Source organism: Equus asinus, chromosome 13 (genome assembly GCF_041296235.1).
Source record: "Equus asinus isolate D_3611 breed Donkey chromosome 13, EquAss-T2T_v2, whole genome shotgun sequence".
In the NCBI taxonomy this organism is placed as follows: Eukaryota; Metazoa; Chordata; class Mammalia; order Perissodactyla; family Equidae; genus Equus; species Equus asinus.
Genome location: NC_091802.1, coordinates 18,542,912 through 18,561,944, shown reverse-complemented (window position 1 = coordinate 18,561,944; position 19,033 = coordinate 18,542,912). Strand labels below are relative to the sequence as shown.

Below are 19,033 nucleotides of genomic sequence, written 5' to 3'. Positions count from 1 at the left end.
GTTGTTATTAATCAGTTCCGTCCTATAATGAGATACTATTAGCATATAAAGTTTCATCTTCTGCCAAGTTACCCTGAGCCAGGTATACTCACAATGAACACCTCAGAGGAAAAAGAAAAAAATCGATAGCCCAGGGTAGTGGTTTTCAAACTTGAGCTAGTATCAGAATTATCTGGAGGGGTCGTTAAAATTCAAGTTGCTGGGCCCCATCCCAGAGTTCCTGATTCAGCAGGTCTGGGATAGAGCCCGAGAATCTGCATTTCTAACAAATTCCCGGGGTTATGCTAATGCTGCTGGTCCCGGGACGACACTTTGGGAACCACTGGCCTGGAATTTTGTCATTCCGTTCTTCCTACTGAATTCGAGGCACCCAGTCGATTTCCACACAGAACAGAACGCCGCGGGACTCCATTTCCATCAGCTCGGCAACTCGAAAGAGGAACGCAGCAGCCAGACTGCTTCCAGGCAGCCCGAAGCCGCGCGAGAGTTTACGTGATGACGTAGGCGTCTGCGTCAGCGTCACGTCGGCGTCGGCCACGTTCGGCGGAGACGGGAGCAAGATGGCGATTCCGGGCAGGCAGTGAGTGATCCGGGAGTTAGGGTCAGGCGGGGAGTGAGAAACCACGACGACTGTGTCTTTGTCCGAGGAGTAAAAGTGCGCTGGAAGTGAAGGGGCTGTGTCGTCAGGCATAGAGACGGGGAAAAGCGAGACATCCTGAGGAACATATTCCCCTCCCCCCCACATTTTCCAGGCTGGAAGCCCGAAGTTTGAGGGAGAAACTTGTGAGGAAATAAAGGAAGTTAGGCTGAGGGGCAGAGAGCGAGACTTTTCTATTTTCCAAAAGCTCGGTCTGAGGCCCCTCAGTCTTGCTTCCTACCCCGCGCTTCAGTTTCTCCTCGGTTGGATGCTTACAGGGGCCATGAGAAGAGAGACAGTTCCTGGCTTCTTTAGAGGGCCTTGTTCTCCTTGGCAGCTCACGTCCTGATTCCCGCCCTCCCTTCTCGTTTTAGGAATGTTGTGCTGAGAAGCCACAGAAAAGGGTAGGCATATAGGGAATTGGGGTATCCGTTGCCGCAAAAAAGACAAATATCGTATGTTCTTGGAAGTTTTACCTTTGATGTATAATCCTTACTTTCCTTGCGGCTTCCCGTGATCTCTGCGTCTTAAAGGCCAAAACGTGAGAAACTAAATGAGGTGGATTTGATGGCATGGTTGTCAGATGCTCCAAGACAAAGCAAGTGAGCTTGATCAAGTGTAACGGGCATTTGCCCCGTGGCTGTGTAGGTTTCTCAGTTAATATAATCTTAAAAATTTTGGTGGTGACATTATCCAATAACTTCTTTACAACTGTGTTAGGTACCCAGTAGAAAAGTGTTGCTGTTTTCTTGACTCTTGTTAGACCATAAAGGTAACTTAGAGCGAATGTTCTTTTTGGTGAACATGAACTGAGCTTTCCACTAACGTGTTCTTTATAAAACGTTGTTGTCATCTCATTTATCTAAAACATTTCTGAACTCTTCAGTTACTTCTCTTCTTTGATTAAAGTGGTATTTGAGTTTGGCCCATGTCCACAAATAATCATTTGGGAATAATTATAAAATCTTAGGGCATATTAGAATTTTGAGATTACTGAAAATCAGAAACAATGTTATGTGTTCATAGGCCATGACATGTTTTGACTTGGTAGCTTCATCTGGAAGAGGTAGTGGATGTATTATTTTTTAACATTTGAATATAATGGTGTAATTTCTATTTCAAAAAAAAAAATGCAGGTATGGGCTTATTTTGCCAAAGAAAGCACAGCAGTTGCGCCCTGTTTTGCAAAAACCGTCAGTGTTTGGAAATGATTCTGATGATGATGATGATGATGAGGTAAGGGAACCTATGTTTTTCTACTGCATTGTTGAAAATATAAGTTGTTTTCATTCAACTTGTAAATTTGATGTCTTTGCTTGCCTTAGTTATTTGTCGATACAATGTATCTGGAGTACTTAATAATTTACAGTTATCAAAAGGAATATTCAAAGAAAGACTCCACTGACTGTTTTTTCCCCTTAAAAGTTTTACATGGATAATCAAAGAGATTTTTTCTTTCAAGAGCTATGAACTTCACGTATTTTTAAGCAGTTATACAAAGTCATTTCAGACAGTTAATACTGATGTAAGAAAATTGGTGGTGTAAAGATCCCTGGAAATGAGTTGTTAAGATGTCACGAATTTCGTAGGAATTTTTAGTAGAAAAGTAGTTTCCTATGAGACTACTTTTGTGGTTATTCAGTGTCTCCTAAATGTAATTGCTCAGTTATAATTATGGTAGTGCATAATGTTACCATCGATAATGCTATGATAATAACATCTAATGTGAACACTTTATATTTTAGCAGCCAAAACAGTGTTCTCCTGTGAAACCTATGGTTTATAGCAGAAAACAACCTGAAACGTGTGCTTAGCTAATACTTCAGTCATTTTCTATATTTCTAAAAGGGCTTTGCATCAATTAATCTGGTACTTCCTTTGCTCTGGCAGAAAAATAGCTTCTTTTTCAGTGTTTACTGATTGTATAATAGCATAGGTAGGTAATTAAACGTACTTCATACTTCTTTGCTTCTTGTTTTCTACTTGAAGAAATTGACTCTAGATGGCTCACACTTTTTAAAAATTGTGGTATAATTTAGGTAGAAAATTTGTGGATTTTTCATGTACATGTTGATGACTTTTAGCAAATGTATATGCCCTAGTCACGATGGAGAAAATTTCCCTCTCCCCTGAAAATTCTCTCGCTCTGCTTTGCAGTCAGCCTACTTCCCTACGTTCTGCCCCAGACAACTATCTCATTGTGGTTTTGATTTTCATTTGATATCATTGGCCATTTATGTATCAACTTTGGAGAAATGTCTGTTCACGTAATTTGCCTATTTTTTAATTGGATTATTTGTCATTTTGTTATGAGTTGTAAGATTGCTTTATGTATTCTAAATATAAGTTCTTCTTTAGATATCATTTGTAAATATTTTCTCCCGTTCTGTGGGTTGTCTTTTTGTCGATAATGTCCGTTGAAGCACAAAAGTTCTCTTTTCAGGAAGTCTAATTTATTTTTTTCTTAAGTTGTTACTGCTTTGTTGTCATACCTAAGAAGCCATTGCTTGATCTAAGGCCACGAAGATTTACGCATGTGTTTTCTTCTAAGAATTTTGCAGTTTTCTTAAATTTAGGGCTGTGATCCATTTTGAGTTAATTTTTGTATATAGTATGTGGTAGAGGTCTAATTTCATTCTCTGCTTGTGGATATCCACTTGTCCCAACATCATTTGTTGAAAACTATCCCCATTGAATTGATGGTGCTCTGTGGTTTGTTTTAATATACAGATAACTTTTTAAAATCACTTATCATGGACACAACAGAAAAATATGACATTCTTATCCTGTAGTTTCATATAAATCTTCCTAGCATTCCATTTAGTACAAAGCAACATATATTCCAGGTTGTGAAGGATGGGTTTACACAAGTGATCTAGAAAGTTTACCTATGTTATTGCTGTTTCCTTCGCATTGTGAAATGAGGCTGTGGTAGCTGCACAGTGGGTACACTAGAGTCAGAAAAGATAGGCCTAGGCCATTTTGCTCTTCCTTCTTCCCTTCCCTCCCTCTTCTTTTACGTAGAGGGACTTTAATACAGAGAATTGGTTACGTAGGTGATGAAGACTTGAGAAGCCAAAAAAAGGGTGGTGAAGCAACACTGAGATTAGCTGCAATAAGAAGCAAATAGCGATAAATGGAGACATACAGGTAGATGAGTCCTGGAGGCCAGGGGCCAGGGTTGCCTGGCGAGAACTGGGCTTTCCTGAAGGAGCTGAAGCCATTGGAGAGATTTAGTCTTAGGTAGAGAAAAAGGCAGGGGAAATACCTTGGATTCTCCCTTTCTCCTACCCTCTAGTATATCATCATTGTCTTCCATTGGTGGAGCCCAGCCAGAACCCAACTGACAAGGGAGCTGCAACTTAGTTCTTACCCAGAATATGAAACTGTTGTTTCTTTAACATAATTTCCTTACCAATAGAAAAATCAGTCTTCTGCATTCCAGCCTATGCTTGTACTAAGAGGTAAATTTCTTAGTTACGTATATTTATTTAAATATTTGTGAGGTTTGAACATAAAATTTCCTATTTAAAAACTAATCAGCAATTAAGGCAACAATGAAATTGTTAGTGCTTTGAAAAATATAGACAAAGATATTTGATGGTTTCCCTCCTGAGGAGGGCATTTGATGTCCTTGGAAGGAGCTGCTATGAAGTAAATCCATCTATTGTTATTTTCAGCAATTCAGCAGAAGCATTAAGAGCCCAAATTTAAGATCAGACTTTCCGTCGAGTGGTCCAGCAGAGGGGGCCCTAGCAAATGAATTCTGTTTTAATATGTGCTTTTTCCAGAGTTAGTTTAAATATGGGAAAGTGGTAGTCCAGCACTTTGTTATTATTTAAATAGTTCCTCTTTTAAAAATTATCAAAACTAGTTAGAAATAATTGTCATCTTGTTTAAAGGTAGGGGAGATGAAGAATGTTTATACCATATGAGTGGCAGGTTTTTATTATATCCAAATGCTGCTGTCTGATCAGAAGTGTTTGAGTGATTTTGCTGTGATAGAAATGTGTTTATTACATTTTTTTCCAGTCTGTCCTCTTTCTTCCAGTCCAATGGGCACCACCTTCATTACTTGGATTATTTTAATGGCTTCATAACTGGTTTCCTTACCGCCTATGTCTCTTTGCTCAAATACTGTTGGCAGACTGATCTTCCTAAAGCACAGTTCTAATCACTGTTACTCCCTTGCTCTTGAACCTAATTGTATTTAAAGTCTAAACTGCTAATCCTGACCTTGAAAGCCTTCCCTATGCTTTGGCTTCAAAATGCTTATTTGCATTTTCTTCTAACTCTACTCCTCCTTGTAAAGTACACTGTCATGTTTGTAGTTTTTCCACAACTCTGCTTTTCTTCACAATAGAAGTTTTTCTATCCTACAGGTCCACATTATAGCCATCCTTCAAAACCCATTGCAAAAGCTGCTTCCTTCAAGATTTCCCCCACTGGAAACAAACTCTTCCTTTTTCTGTCTTTATCTTTCTTAGAGCACTTAGCTTTTTATACCTTGTATTATAAGTTATTTGCATACAAATCTTGTCAGTGTACTAGAGTGTGAGCTCCATGAGTTAGGATCCAGATGTCTATGCTGCCTTCCAAGAATGAGTAAAATTATATACTCAGACATTTTAACCGTCTATATTGTAAAGAGCCAGATAGTAGATTTTTAGGCTTTGCAGGCCAACTACTGAACTTTGCTCTCATAGCATGAAAGCAGCCATTAGACGATATGTAAATGAATGAGCATGACAAATAAATGTGTTCTAATAAAACTTTATTTACAAAAAGGGAGGTGCTTGGATTTGGCTGTAACTTGCTGACCCCTAGTCTATACAATTATTCTCAAAAGAACTTGTGATAACCAACATTTCTCAAGTGTTATAAGGTGGTTAGTGAGTAAAATAGGTGCTGCATGATGAGTTAAACATGGAATTTCTTGGGGCCAGCCTGGTGGCGTAGTGGTTAAGTTTGTGCACTCCACTGTGGCGGCCTGGGGTTTGTGGGATCAGATCCCTGGCGTGGACCTAGCATTGCTTGTCAAGCTGGCTGTGACGACATCCCACATAAAATAGAGGAAGATTGGTACAGATGTTAGCTCAGCAACAATCTTCCTCAAGCAAAAAGAGGACGATTGGCAACAGATGTTAGCTCAGGGCCAATGTTCCCTGCAAAAACCACCAAAAAAACATAGAACTTCCTTTTAAATATTTCTCTGTGATAAAAACTTGCCCATTTAGCATAGCATAATGAGTTTTCCTTTTAATCTTGGCGATTGAAATGCTTATTTCTAGACAATTAATATTCTTGTGAGATCTAGTTTTGCAATATAATTCATATGCCATGAAGAGGTATGATTTATACAGCCTGAAAGTTTTTGCTTTAGGAAGAAGATACAAAACTCCTTGGTCTCTTAAGAGAGTATTAAGTTAAACTAGAAAACTAAAATTTATTAATTTAGTTTTTTATATAAAATATGTCAGATTGGTGGTGGATGGTAGCAATAATTGTACTTTGAGTCACTCAGAAGCCTTGGTATAGGCCTTTTATAGATTAAGCGTTCATATTTCATAAGATGTAAAGCATTTATAAAAACTACAAGGAAAACACTAAAACTCTGGCAGAAAAATGAGGAAAACACATTTGTAAACAAATATAGCAGAACTAGAATATCTACTAAACAATAAAAATATTTGATCTTACTATATTTAAGAAATGTAAATTAGAACAAGAGTGAGCCACCATTTTTTACTATATTAACAAATACTTTTAAAAAATGGTAATGGCAGTGGCCAGCCTTATAGCATAGTGGTTAAGTTCAGCACATTCCACTTTAGCGGCCCAGGTTTGGATCCTGAGCACAGACTACACCACTTGGCTGCGCTGTGGCAGCAACTCACGTACAAAATAGAGGAAGATTGGCACAAATGTTAGCTCAGGGCAAATCTTCCTCACCAAAAAAAAGGTAAGATTTTGATAAAATGGCCCCTCAGAATTTTGTTAGTGTAAATTTATGCCCTTTTTGGAAAGTAGTTTTGCAATTAGTATCAATCTTTTAAAAGTTAAGTATATTTAACCCAGTGTATTGAGTAGAAGACGGAAACTGTGCCAGTATTTTCCCTTCTAAAATTCTCTCTTCAGGAAATTGTCAGAAATTTATATTAAAGATTTAAAGATATTCAAACGTCTTTATTTCAGAGTTGTTTGTGATAGTGAAACCTTAGAACCAGTCCAACTTTCAACAGTGAAAGTATGCCTAAGTAAAATGTGGTGCAATGTACAGTCATGAGCTGCATAGTGATGTTTTGGTCATTGACAGAGCGAATATACAATGGTGGTCCCATAAGATTAGTACCATATAGCCTAGGTGTGTAGTGGGCTATACCATCTAGGTTTGTGTAAATACACTCTCATGTTCACACAACGATGAAATCAACTAACAACACATCTCAGAATGAATCTCCGTTGTTAAGTGACACATGACTGAATATGCAAAATTCTTATAGATAAAATCAAAGGAAAAAAGGGAGTAAAGAAAGCATTTCAGAATATTAATGGTTGTTGGCTTTGTGAGGTGGGTTTATGAGTGGTTATCTTGTTTTTTATAGTTTTCTGTATTTTCCAGAATTTTGTAATTGAAAAGATACTTTTTAAGAACAATTTACAGTGAATTTTAAGGATTTCTGATAAGATGCTTAACTTCTAAATCATATTAAAATATAGAAGAAACTAATACATTTCATCTGATAGAAGGCATAATGAGAGAGAGTTAAGTATGGGAAGTATTTAAAAGCATGAAATAAGATGAAATAATACAAAATTGAATATGTATAGTTGTACAAAGCTATGTGCGCATATATAAATAGAAAATAAATGAAAATGGTTATTTTTTGGGTGACACTGTGAGGGTTTTTTCAAAATTTTACTTATTTCATTATTATAATTTTGAAGAATAGAAGGAAAGGAGTGCTTTAAAAACAAAGATAGAGGCCGGCCCTGTGGCAAAGTGGTTAGTTCGTGTGCTCCACTTTGGTGGCCCAGGGTTTCGCTGGTTTGGATCCTGGGCACAGACATGGCACTGCTCATCAAGCCATGCTGAGGCTGTGTTCCACATGCCACAACTAGAAGGACCCACAACTGAAAAGATACAGCTGTGTACTGAGGGGCTTTAGGGAGAAAAAGGAAAAATAAAATCTTAAACAAAAGAAAACAAAACAAAACCGAAGATAGCCATAATTGTTTGTTCCCGAAGATAGAAACATTGGCAAGTTACTGCCTTACATGATACATTTTCATAACTTTTATTTCTTAATTTTTCTCCACTTTAATTCCAATCTTTTTTCTTTTTTTTCTTGGTGAGGAAGATTGGCCCTGAGCTAACATCTGTTGCCAGTCTTCCTTTTTGCTGGAGGAAGATTGTTGCTGAGCTAACATCTGTACCAGTCTCCCTTTGTTTTTTATGTGACCTAATGAGCGGTATGTAGGTCTACACCCGTGAACCTTGGGTCACTGAAGCAGAGTGCATGAACTTAACCACTGTGCCGCCAAGCTGACCCCATGAGCTAGGAATTTTTGTTATTTTCTAGGAAGGAAATGGTATTGATCATGAGTCCTCATAGAAATATAAAGTTGCTTTCTGATGTATGTGTTTTTAGCCAAATTTACTTATGTTGGCATGTGGGTGAATTATTTTTTAAAAAGTCTTTCTTTGGTCTGAAATGTAATGCGCTAGCATTATTGTATTCTTCAATTCCAGGGTTCGTCTGTTGTTCTTGTTTTTTTTTTTTTATAATTTCTCTCTCTTTATTGATATTTTCTATTTGGTAAGACATTGTTCTCATACTTTGGTTCTTTAAACATGGTTTTCTTTAGTTCTTTGAATGCATTTATTCTGTGTATGCATCATACTTTCTTGTTTCTTTGCATGTCTCAATAATTTTTGGTTGAAAACTGAACATTTAAAATAATGTAATGTGGGGCCACCCAGTGGCCAAGTGGTTAAGTTCGCGTGCTCCGCTTCGGCGGCCCAGGGTGTCAACGGTTTGGATCCTGCATCTGGACCTAGCACCGCTCATCAAGCCATGCTGAGGCAGCGTCCCGCATAGCAGAGCCAGAAGGACCTACAACTGGAATATACAACTATGTGCTAGGGGGCTTTGGGGAGAAGAAAGATTAAAAAAAAGAAGAAGAAGAAGATTGGCAACAGCTGTTAGCTCAGGTGCCAGTCTTTAAGAAAAAAATTTAAAAAAAATAAATAAAATAATGTAATGTGGCAACCCTGGAAGTCAGAGCTTCCCCTCTGCCCAAGATTGGTTATTTTTGCAGTTTTTTGTAAAGCTATTTTACACTGGCAGCTCTGTGAAGTCTAAATAATAACAGCCTTGTGTGTGGTGTCTTCCAGGGAACCACCAGACAGGCCCAGTAATAATTCTCTGCGATAAGGGTTTTGAAGGAGCTGTAACCCCATTCTGCCCTCTGCAGTGGCCGCCAGACTGCTGGTTTCTACCATGATTGTGGGCTGTTGGTTTTAGGCTACCACGGCACTGGGGTGGGGATGATGTAAATAGGGCAAGTTAAAATGCCATAAAGTTCTTTCCGAGGTTCAGCTGTTTTTGAGTAAATGCTCTGTGGACTCTTGTAATCCCTTGGTTAATTTCCAGAGTTCTGAAAAAGCTGATTCTCACATTTTTTGCCAGTGTTTTCATTCTTCTATGGGGAAGAGAATTTTTGTAGATGCATACTCTGCCATTTTCAGGGACTTCCCAGGTTGTCTTTTCAGCGTCTCCAGTATATTTTTGCACACTTCAGACATAGTCATCTTATTAGTTTTAAAATCACCATTAACTTCCAGTTGCTCTCAGGATAAAGACCAAAATCCTTATTTTTGATCTACAAAGTCATTTGTTGTCTTGCTATTTTCTTCTCTTCAGCCTCTTCTCCACTATGCCCCATCTTATTCTTTAAAATTGCTTTAGGTCATCGAAGCGAGTTTTAGTGTCATCTTCAGTTTCATAATGACAAAATTATAGGGATTTTGATTGGAATTGCATTGAATTTGTAGATTAGAAGAGAATAGAGATTTTAATATTTCAGTCTTTTCATTTATAAAGATGGAATATTTATTTGTTTAGGTGTTTATATAATCCTTTAGTACTGTTTTATAATTTCTTTCATAAAGGTCACACACCTTTTGTTGGATTTATTTCTAGATACTTTATAGCACTTGTTGCTGTTGTATAAGGGAATTTTTTTTCTAATTTGTTATTACTAGTACATATGGCTGCTTCTGATTTTTTTGTTGTTAATTTAATTCTAGCACCTATATAATTCTAATAGTTTGCCTGATGATTCTTTTGGATTTGCTTTGTAGACAATCATACTGTTAACGAATAAGGATAATTTTGTCTCTTTTCAATCCTTTTACCTCGTATTTCTTTCTCTGTCTGATTATGTGAGTGTCTTATTGCATTGCCTGAAAACTACACTATAGAGATAAATAGAAGTAATGATAGAAACACTCTTGTTACATTCCTGACTTTAATGGGAGTTGCTTATGAAGTTTCACAATTAAATGTGAAGTTTGCTGTAAGTGTTTGCTACTATTTCTAGTTTATTAAAAATCTTTATCATAGGAGCTGGCCTGGTGGCATAGTGGTTAAGTTTGCATGCTCCGCTTCGGCAGCCCAGGGTTCACTCGTTTGGATCCTGGGTGCAGGCCCACACACTGCTCATCAAGCCGTACTATGGCAGGTGTCCCAGATATAAAGTAGAGGAAGATGGGCATGGATGTTAGCTCAGGGCCAATCTTCCTCAGCAAACAGAGGAGAATTGGTGGTGGATGTTAGCTCAGGGCCAGTCTTCCTCAGCAAAAAGAGGAGGATTGACGGTGGATGTAAGTTCAGGGCTAATCTTCCTCAAAAAAAAAAATTACCATAAATATTAAATTTTATTATTTTTTTAGGATCTAATCATGTGAATTTACATTAATTTTTAAAAATTTTACCATCCTTGTATTCTTGTAATATTTGGTTTTTTATTTAATTTGATCCAGTGCACTCCTCTAGTCCTTTTACCAGTGCTTTCCATTTCTGAAGTCTTTGGCTTAATTTCATTGTTGAGTAGTTTTTTTTTCTTTTAAAGATTGGCACCTGAGGTAACATCTGTTGCCAATCTTCTCTCTTTTTTTTTTTTCCTTTTCTTTCTCCCCAAAGCCTCACAGTACATAGTTGTATATTCTAGTTGTAGGTCCTTCTGGTTGTGCTGTGTGGGACGCCGCCTCAGCATGGCTTGATGAGCAGTTCCATGTCCGTGCCCAGGATCCAAACCAGGGAAACCCTGGGCTGCAGAAGTGGAGCATGCGAGCTTAACCACTCGGCCATGGGGCCGGCCCCCCATTGGAGAGTAGTTTTTCAGCATGTGCTCATAGGGGCATTATTTCCTAAGTTCTTGATTGTTAAGGTATGATTGCCAGTTGCTTTTATTACATAAATGTCTACTTGAATGGGTGTAGTATTTCTAGAATAACAATTTTTTTCAAAACCTTGTAGACATTAGTCATTTTCCCTGGTACTGAATGTTCTTATGAGGACGTACAATACTGTAGTTTTTTTATCCCACTTCTGGATGACTTAATTTTTGTTGGCTTGGACAACTGGTGAGTATTTATCTTCCATATCATTATGTTCATTCAGCAAATATTTAGTGATTCCCTGCTCTGTGCCAGTAAAACAAAACAAAGCCACTGCCCTTGTGAAGCTTACATTCTAGTGGAAAGAGGAGAGGATAACAGATAGTGAATTACATGTTAATTTAGACAATGACCAGGACCAAGAAAAAGTAAAGCTGGATAAGATAAGAGAGTTAAACAGATACTCCTGGAAATTACTCAATCTTTTTCTTTTTCTCTGCGTTAACCATGATTGTCTTAAACCTTTATCGGTATTTCACTTATGTGTCTTCTGTTTCTTGCTGTTTTTAATTTATTTATTAGCTCTAATGGTGTTATTTTAGTCCTCAATGTGTTTTCTTAGCTTTGCAGTCTTCCTTTCTGTCCCTTTTATTGTTCTGTTATCTGATCATTAACTCATTTGATTTAATTCATGGTCTTATTTTAAAAGAGTTTGACAGGGAAGAGAGAGATGAGATGGGATGATAGCTTGAAGGAATAATGGTAAAGTTGGTGGAATTTTCCTTTTTGTTGTTGTTTTCTTAGGATAGAGATGATCTGTGCATGTTGAAGGTAAAAGGGAAGAAGTTAAAGAAAAAGGAGAGATTTTACAGCTTGATAACTAAGGTGTCAGAAAGTTAAGTAAATTGGCCTATATCACACTCAGAGTACTTAGGTAACAGAGCTAGATTTTGAACTCAGACGGTCTGCCTGATTCCAAAGTCCACGCTTTTAAACATTATAATGTACTTCCTCGGAGAGGCAGTTTATTTATAATGGAATTTTAGAAGTTTGAGAGAATGGATTTCAGAAGCAATAGAAAAAGTTAGTTGAGGGACTGGCAGAGATCAGACACTTCAAAGAGTCAGTCTTGTTTACTAGTTGAAAAAGGAACACAAACAGAAGTAATGTGAGACGTGGTTTCATCATGTGAAATTACACAACTCTGCCTTCCAGTAACTTAGAAATATTTTGAGAAGGTGGGGCTATTCATTTTCAACAAAGTGGATAGCCAATTGTCCAAAATATTTTTTTTGAAGAATCTATCCCTAGGGTTTTCAGTAAGTATTTTACTACTTCAGAGGCGCATTAAGAAATTTGTGCGTGGCTTTTGCTTATTATAGTTATTGAGAGTGAATATTATTGACGTTAATTTTTGATGTGGGCCAGGGATGATAGATATTCTGCATCTTATGACCCCCATGCGTATAGGTGAAATCTCTCTGAACATGTATATGGGTGAAAAGCAATTAATAATTTTATGAGCCTAGAACCTAAGTTCTTTTTACATATAAACACAAAATATATTTTACACATTTTATTTTTATTAAATAAAAGTATTTTTAATGAAATAAGATTTAAAATACTTTTTAAAAAATATTGTTTTTTGCATGGCAAAATGTCTGCTAAAGTTCCCCCTAATTTGACTGTCTTGTAGATTGAAGGAAGATTATATCTTATTTTGTTTAGAACTTTACCACGAGTTCACCGTTTAAGAATATCAGGTCATTGTCACCAGATTTGCTTGTGGTATTTGAGTCACCAATTCTGCAGTCAGCATTTGTATCTGTAGCATTAATGGTGATTATGGTGATTCTACTGAAGCATTTGATAACTTACTGTCTTCTAATGTAGTTATGTGTTTACATAGTGAAATACAGTATATATTATTCTAAGTTAATGTCCCTTTATTTTTTATAGTTCTGTAAGGGTATATATATGTGTGTATCCAAAGAAATCCAGAAAGAAGAAATATATATATATATATATATAATTTTTGAAAAATTGTGTGTAGAAGGCTCATATTATCTATGCATTTTATTTCAGTACAGATAAGGAGCATTAACAAATTCCTATAAAAGGAGGATATTGAATATAATAGAATTGAGAACTACCATTCTGTGCCTTCCCTGCTGATATAAAATGGCTCACTTATTATATATTAAATTCCCATAAATATGTGGGTCTGTTTCTCTAAACTGTTTATTCTGTTCCATTGATTTCTTTCTCTAATCCTGCTCCAATGCCATTTTATTTCAATTAATGTAGCATTATAATCTGTTTTGATATATAGTAGGACAAAGAATAAGAAAAACTAATATGTATTGAGTACTTGCTATGTGTTAGACACTGCTCTAAGTGTTTTATATGAGTTAGCTTGTGTAATCATCACAGTAACACTAGATATTGCCATATATTGTCAAATCTAAGATGATTTGATAGTGATGCTTTCTTAATGTTACTAGAAGGTGTCAATGGAAGGTTTCCATATGTGGTACATCATTATTCTCTCCTGGGTGACAGCTATTTTTTTAAGAAGTCATCAATTTCTGAGAGGTTAAAATTTGAAAAAATATGTTTTAGAATCAGTGAAATAGGGTGTCATTATCTTCATTTTTCAGTTGAGGAAACAGTTTAATTTGCTTAAGATCACATAGTTAATTGACTTCATAGCTCATATCCTTGATTGGGATCTTTAAATTTATTGTTACATTTATTTCATTTTCTAAGCATCTATTGCTGATATTTAAAAATAGTTATGTTTGCTCTAGGTTCATGCTCAATACCCTTTTTCAAACTAAGGGAATTGCCCTCTGTTGTAGATTTCATTCCCAAATATTCTTGCTTACAGTTGTATAATCCTCTCCACTGGGTCCATTTCCATAGAGTCATCTTGTCAGATGCCCCGCCCTGTGGGGGAGTGTACTTCCTGCCCCTTGATACTAAGCTTATCCATGACTTTGACAAGTGGAATGAGTGGAAGTGATAAGCTGTAGCCAAGCTGAAGCTTTAAGGACCCTGTCCTGATTCAGCCATTGTTTTTTTCCATCCTCTACCATATGGACAGCATATTGTAGATGGGGCCAGTGCCTTTAGCCTTGGTTCTTGAATGAAGACAGTATGGACCTACAGCCATCCACATTGGACATGTAGGATAAGCAAGAAATAAACCTTTATGTTGTCATCCATGAGATTTTGATATTGTTTGTTAACACAAGACAAATTAGTGAAAGTTGACCAATAACTCTAGATTGCTAAAAATTTTTATTAGGCATTTCTATTGAATATTATTAGATGTTTTTTCGAAATCTGTTACTATTGTGAATTACATTGATAGATTTTTCTCAAGTGAAACCACTCTTTACTAAGATAAACCCTACTTAGTCTTCGTATATTATTCTTTTAAGTGTGGGATTAAGTACATTCACATGGTTATACAACCATCACCACACCACATCTTCAGAAATTTTCCATCTTCCCAAACTGAAACTGTGCTCATTAAAAACTCCCCATTTCCTCTTCCCCCTAGCCCCTGCCAACCACCATTCTACTTGCTATGAATTTGACTACTATAGGTATGTCATATAAGTGGAGTCATACAGCATTTGTCTGTTTGTGGCTGTCTTGTTTCACTGAGGTTGGCCTTGGGGTTCATCCATGTTGTAGCATGTGTCAGAATTTCCTTCCTTTTTAAGGCTGTATGATGTTCCATTGTATTATGTAACGCATTTTGTTTGAGTTTGAGTTTTTTCCACCTTTTGGCTGCTGTGAGTAATGCCCCTGTGACATTTGTTTACAGATATCTGAGTCCCTGCTTTCAGTTCTTTTAAGCCTATACCCAAATGGAATTGTTGGATCACATGGTAATTCTGTGTTTAGGTTTTTGAGGAACCACTATATCGTTTCCCACAATGGTGGCTGCCCTATGTTACATTTCCATCAGCAATGCACAATGGTTCCGGTTTCTTCACATCCTTGCCAACGCTTGTTATTGACTTTTTTTGATACTAGCCATTCCAGTGGTAGTGAGGTAGTATCTCGTGGTTTTGATTTGCATTTCCCTAATAACTAATGATATTGAGCATCTTTTTATGTGCTTGTTTGGCCATTTGTGTATCTGTTTTGGAGAAATGTGTGTTCAAGTCCTTTGCCCATTTTTCAATTGGGTTGCTTGGGGTTTTTCTACTGTTGTAGAAGTTTGTTCTGGTTATCAATCCTTATCCAGGTATATGATTTCTGAATATTTTCTCCCATTATGTGGGTTGCCTTTTCACTCTGTTGATAGTGTCCTTTGATGCACTAAAATTTTTCATTTTGATGAAGCCCAGTTTATCAGAATTTTTTGTTGTTGTCTGTGCTTTTGGTGTCATATCCAGAAATCATTATCAAAACCAATGTAATGAAGCTTTCCCCATATGTTTTCTTCCAAGAGTTTTATCTCTTAGGTTTAGGTCTTTGAGCCATTTTGAGTTAATTTTTGTATATGGTATAAGGTATTTGCTAGTAAGTCACATTGCCCTATAGTTTTCTTCTTCTGTTCTTTATATTTTTAGCTTTAGCTTTCTGTCTTTTTTTCTTTTCTAGAACAATGGCTTTCCAGTTGTAATATGGAGGCCCCCAGGAGTCCCCAAGATCCTGTCATGAGATTGCAAAGTCAAAACTGTTCTCATAATACTAAGACATTATTTGCTTTTTTTATTCTCATTTTCTCACATTTTTCAAGTGTACAGTGGAGTTTTCCAGAGGTGCATTACATGTGATTTGCAACAAATTGAACACAGACCCCATATGAGAATTCAGCAGTCTTCTATTAGAGATTTGCAAAATTCTAAACCACTGCCACTCTTCTTACTAAATTTTTTTTGTAAAGTAGTCATTTTTCATAAGAATGTTGTTAGTATGAAATGGGTCTATAGTTACTTTTTAATGAGTTAATAAATATTAAAATTTTCTGTTTCAATTTCTAATAAAAGTTCTTCCGGTCTTCAGTAATTTTAAAGAGTATAAAAAGGTCCTGAGACCAAAACATTTGAGAACCTCTATTCTAGGACAGTTAATGAAGAAGATAGGTTCCTTTGAAATATGTTAAAGTGCAAAGTGATATATGTGCATCTGGTCCTTGACTATTTCAGTTTCTTCTGTTTTTTTAATCTATTCAGATTTCTATTTTTTAAGCTACTTTTGGTTATTTATGTTTTCCTAAGAAATCATTCATTCAAATTATATTTGTAGAAGATTTTAATAATAGTTAAAATGCTTTCTAAAAATCTTTTAGTTATGTCTTATTTTTATTCCTGATGTTGATTTGCTATTTCTCTCCTTTTTTTCTTGGATCAGACCTGGCAAAAGTTTGCCTTGTCAGAGAATCAGCTTTTGATTATTGATCATCCTCTATCTTTTAGTTTTCTATTTTATTACTTTTTTTTTAATTTCCTTGTATTCTTTGTTTTTAATCTGTTCTCTTTAAATTCTTCAGCTGAACTCCCCCCACCCCAGGAAGACTGGCCCTCAGCCAACATCTGTTGCCAGTCTTCCTCTATTTTTGTGTGTGGGATGCTGCCTCAGCATGGCTGACCAGTGGTAGGTCTGCGCCCAGATCTGAACCCACGAACCTGGGCCACCAAAGCGGAGCATGCTAAACTTTAACCACTATGCTGTCAGGCTGGACCCTGAACATCTTTTTTCTTTCCTAAGAAATTTGTTAATGGCTATGAATTTTTCCAGAATACTGCTTTGCATAACATAGGCTTTGTTATTTAGTGACCTCACTGTGTATTTTTTAAAAAGTAGTCCATAACTTTTGTTTTGATTCTCTTTTTTTTAATGCAGGAATCATTTAGAATTGTTTTTAATTTCCAGGTGTCTGGTCTTTTCCCTCCCCTGTTTGATGTTAATTAATCCTAATGCATTTTGTCTGAACGTGACCCATGCGACTTCTACGTTTTGCAGTTTCTTGACATTTCCTTGGTGGCTTAATACACGGTCAGATTTTGTGACTAATCCATGTATATTTGAAATGAGATGTTTTCTGTTTTCTTTCAAGTACTCTAATAATGCATGTACTATAATAGACGTTTACATACACGTGTATATGAGTGTACATGTTCTTATGTGTATGCATGTTCGTGTATTCATTTATTCAGTGGTCTCAAGCAAGTTGGCTGTCATGACAGTTTTTAAAATTTTCAGATGTGGCTACCTTTAGGTGGGGCTTGTACTTTTTGGTTAACTATAGTTTCTTCTACTCCCTGCTGATTACACTAGGCTGCATCTCTCTGGCCCTGGAAGCAATTTGAGTTTATATCCTCTGTCCAAAATTAATTATATTATTCAAATATATACCCTTTCATACTTGTTACCTTTTTGATTTTGGTCTGAGTATGGTCTGGTAGTTTTCCACTGTGGTTACAGTTTTGTTAGTTTCTCTATTTAAGTAGGTTTTTATATATTTTGGAATGGTGTTGTTAATGAGGTAAAGATTCATTTCTATATTTCTATGGATTGTTGTCTTTTTGCCTTGACTTCTGTTCTCTTTAAATTAGTATTGCTCTACTTCTCTTTTTAGCTTTTTCATGCTGTGTTTCCATCTCTTTATTTCCTCCTTTTCTGAATCCATCCATTCATTCATTCATTTTTCTGACCCTTGGATATAGCTATATTTTGTTCTTGTCTTTTAAATAAGTGATTATGATATATTTGGACTTGTTCCTGTCATTTTATATCTCCTGCGTACCATGCTTTCTTATTTATTTTTTTTCTCTTTTTTTCTGATTGTTGGACTAAGTTTTCGTTGCTTCGGTCATGGTGGTTGTTCCATTTTACACCACCGCCACCCCCGGGAGTTTTACATTCTATTGTGTTAATGTTTACTCGAAAAATTTCAATACAATAATTAAAACTTAAATTATTCTAATAGTGTTTAAAATATTCACATCCTCTCTTAGACAAGTCAAGAACTTTAGCATGTTTTTACTTCTCTCCACTTTTTCTTTTTTCCTCTTTCTCTGCTATCTTATGTTGATTGCATCTGTGATTTTAGTCGCAAGTATTATTTTTTTAACAATTGATGCTTATTTAGATTTATCAATTAGTTTTATTGCTTTCTTTGCTAACTGTTGATTTCCACATCCTACATCTTTGTCTTGTACTTGTATTAGCATATCCTTGAGTAATTCTTTTCGAGAGTATCTGTGTGTGATAATCTTTGAATCGTTGCAGATCTGCAGATGTCTTTATTTTCTCTTTACAAAATACAAAGATATCTTTACAAAGATAGTTTCGCTACATCTAGAATTCCAAGTTCAAATTATTTTCCTTCAGAACTTAAAATAATACTTTTCCTTTATATCCACTGTTTCCAAATGGAAGTATGTGGTATCAGTCTGATTCTTTGTAAGTAGTCTGCACTCCCAACTTCCTTCACCAGATGTTGTTAGGATTTTTCTCTTTATTCTTGGTATTCTAAAATTTTACCGACTAACTCAAGCTCCTGTATTCACTGTTTCCAACTAAGGGCAGAAATGAAATCTCTATTTGCTTTTCCCAAACCAGGTAGTATGTAAGGATCTACCTTTGTTGCTGCTTCCAATGCAAAAACCCCAGTTAATCTATCTTCTCTGTCATCTTCTGCTCTTTGGATCCCTTACCTCAGAACATGTAGCGCCCTGGGAACCATTCCCACCTTTTCCAGCATTCAATCTCTGTGGGCAGTTTGGTTTCTTGCCTTCTATCTTTCTCAAGGTTCTAGTCCATTGAAGGTACCTTTTCTTGTTTTCTAGCTTGATTGTGCATTTCTTTTATGTCATTCTGAGGGTTTGGATTAGGAGGGGGGGGAGGAGGCTGTAGCATGTATTAATTTGCCATTTTAAACCAGAAGCTTTGCATTTTTTTCCTAGTTTTAAGATCTTAGGCAAATTGTTTAATCTCTCTTAGTTTCAGTTCCACATTTAAAA

General features: G+C 36.3%; 1 protein-coding gene across 6 annotated transcripts in view; it reads left to right on the top strand.

Annotated features, from left to right (window-relative positions):
* The first annotated feature begins 496 nt into the window (after positions 1–496).
* Positions 497–19,033, top strand: part of NSRP1 (nuclear speckle splicing regulatory protein 1) — a 59,472-nt gene continuing 40,935 nt past the window's right edge. Inside the window, exons 1-3 of one of the 6 annotated variants that reach the window (XM_044744720.2) lie at positions 529–580; positions 1,012–1,041; positions 1,774–1,873. In XM_044744720.2, coding sequence (XP_044600655.1) covers positions 561–580; positions 1,012–1,041; positions 1,774–1,873 — 150 coding nt within the window. In that variant the 5' untranslated portion in view covers positions 529–560. Of the gene's footprint in view, positions 581–906; positions 1,042–1,773; positions 1,874–19,033 lie in introns of those variants that run through there. The other 5 variants (XM_044744721.2, XM_070482654.1, XM_070482655.1 and 2 more) reach the window with 5 other exon arrangements.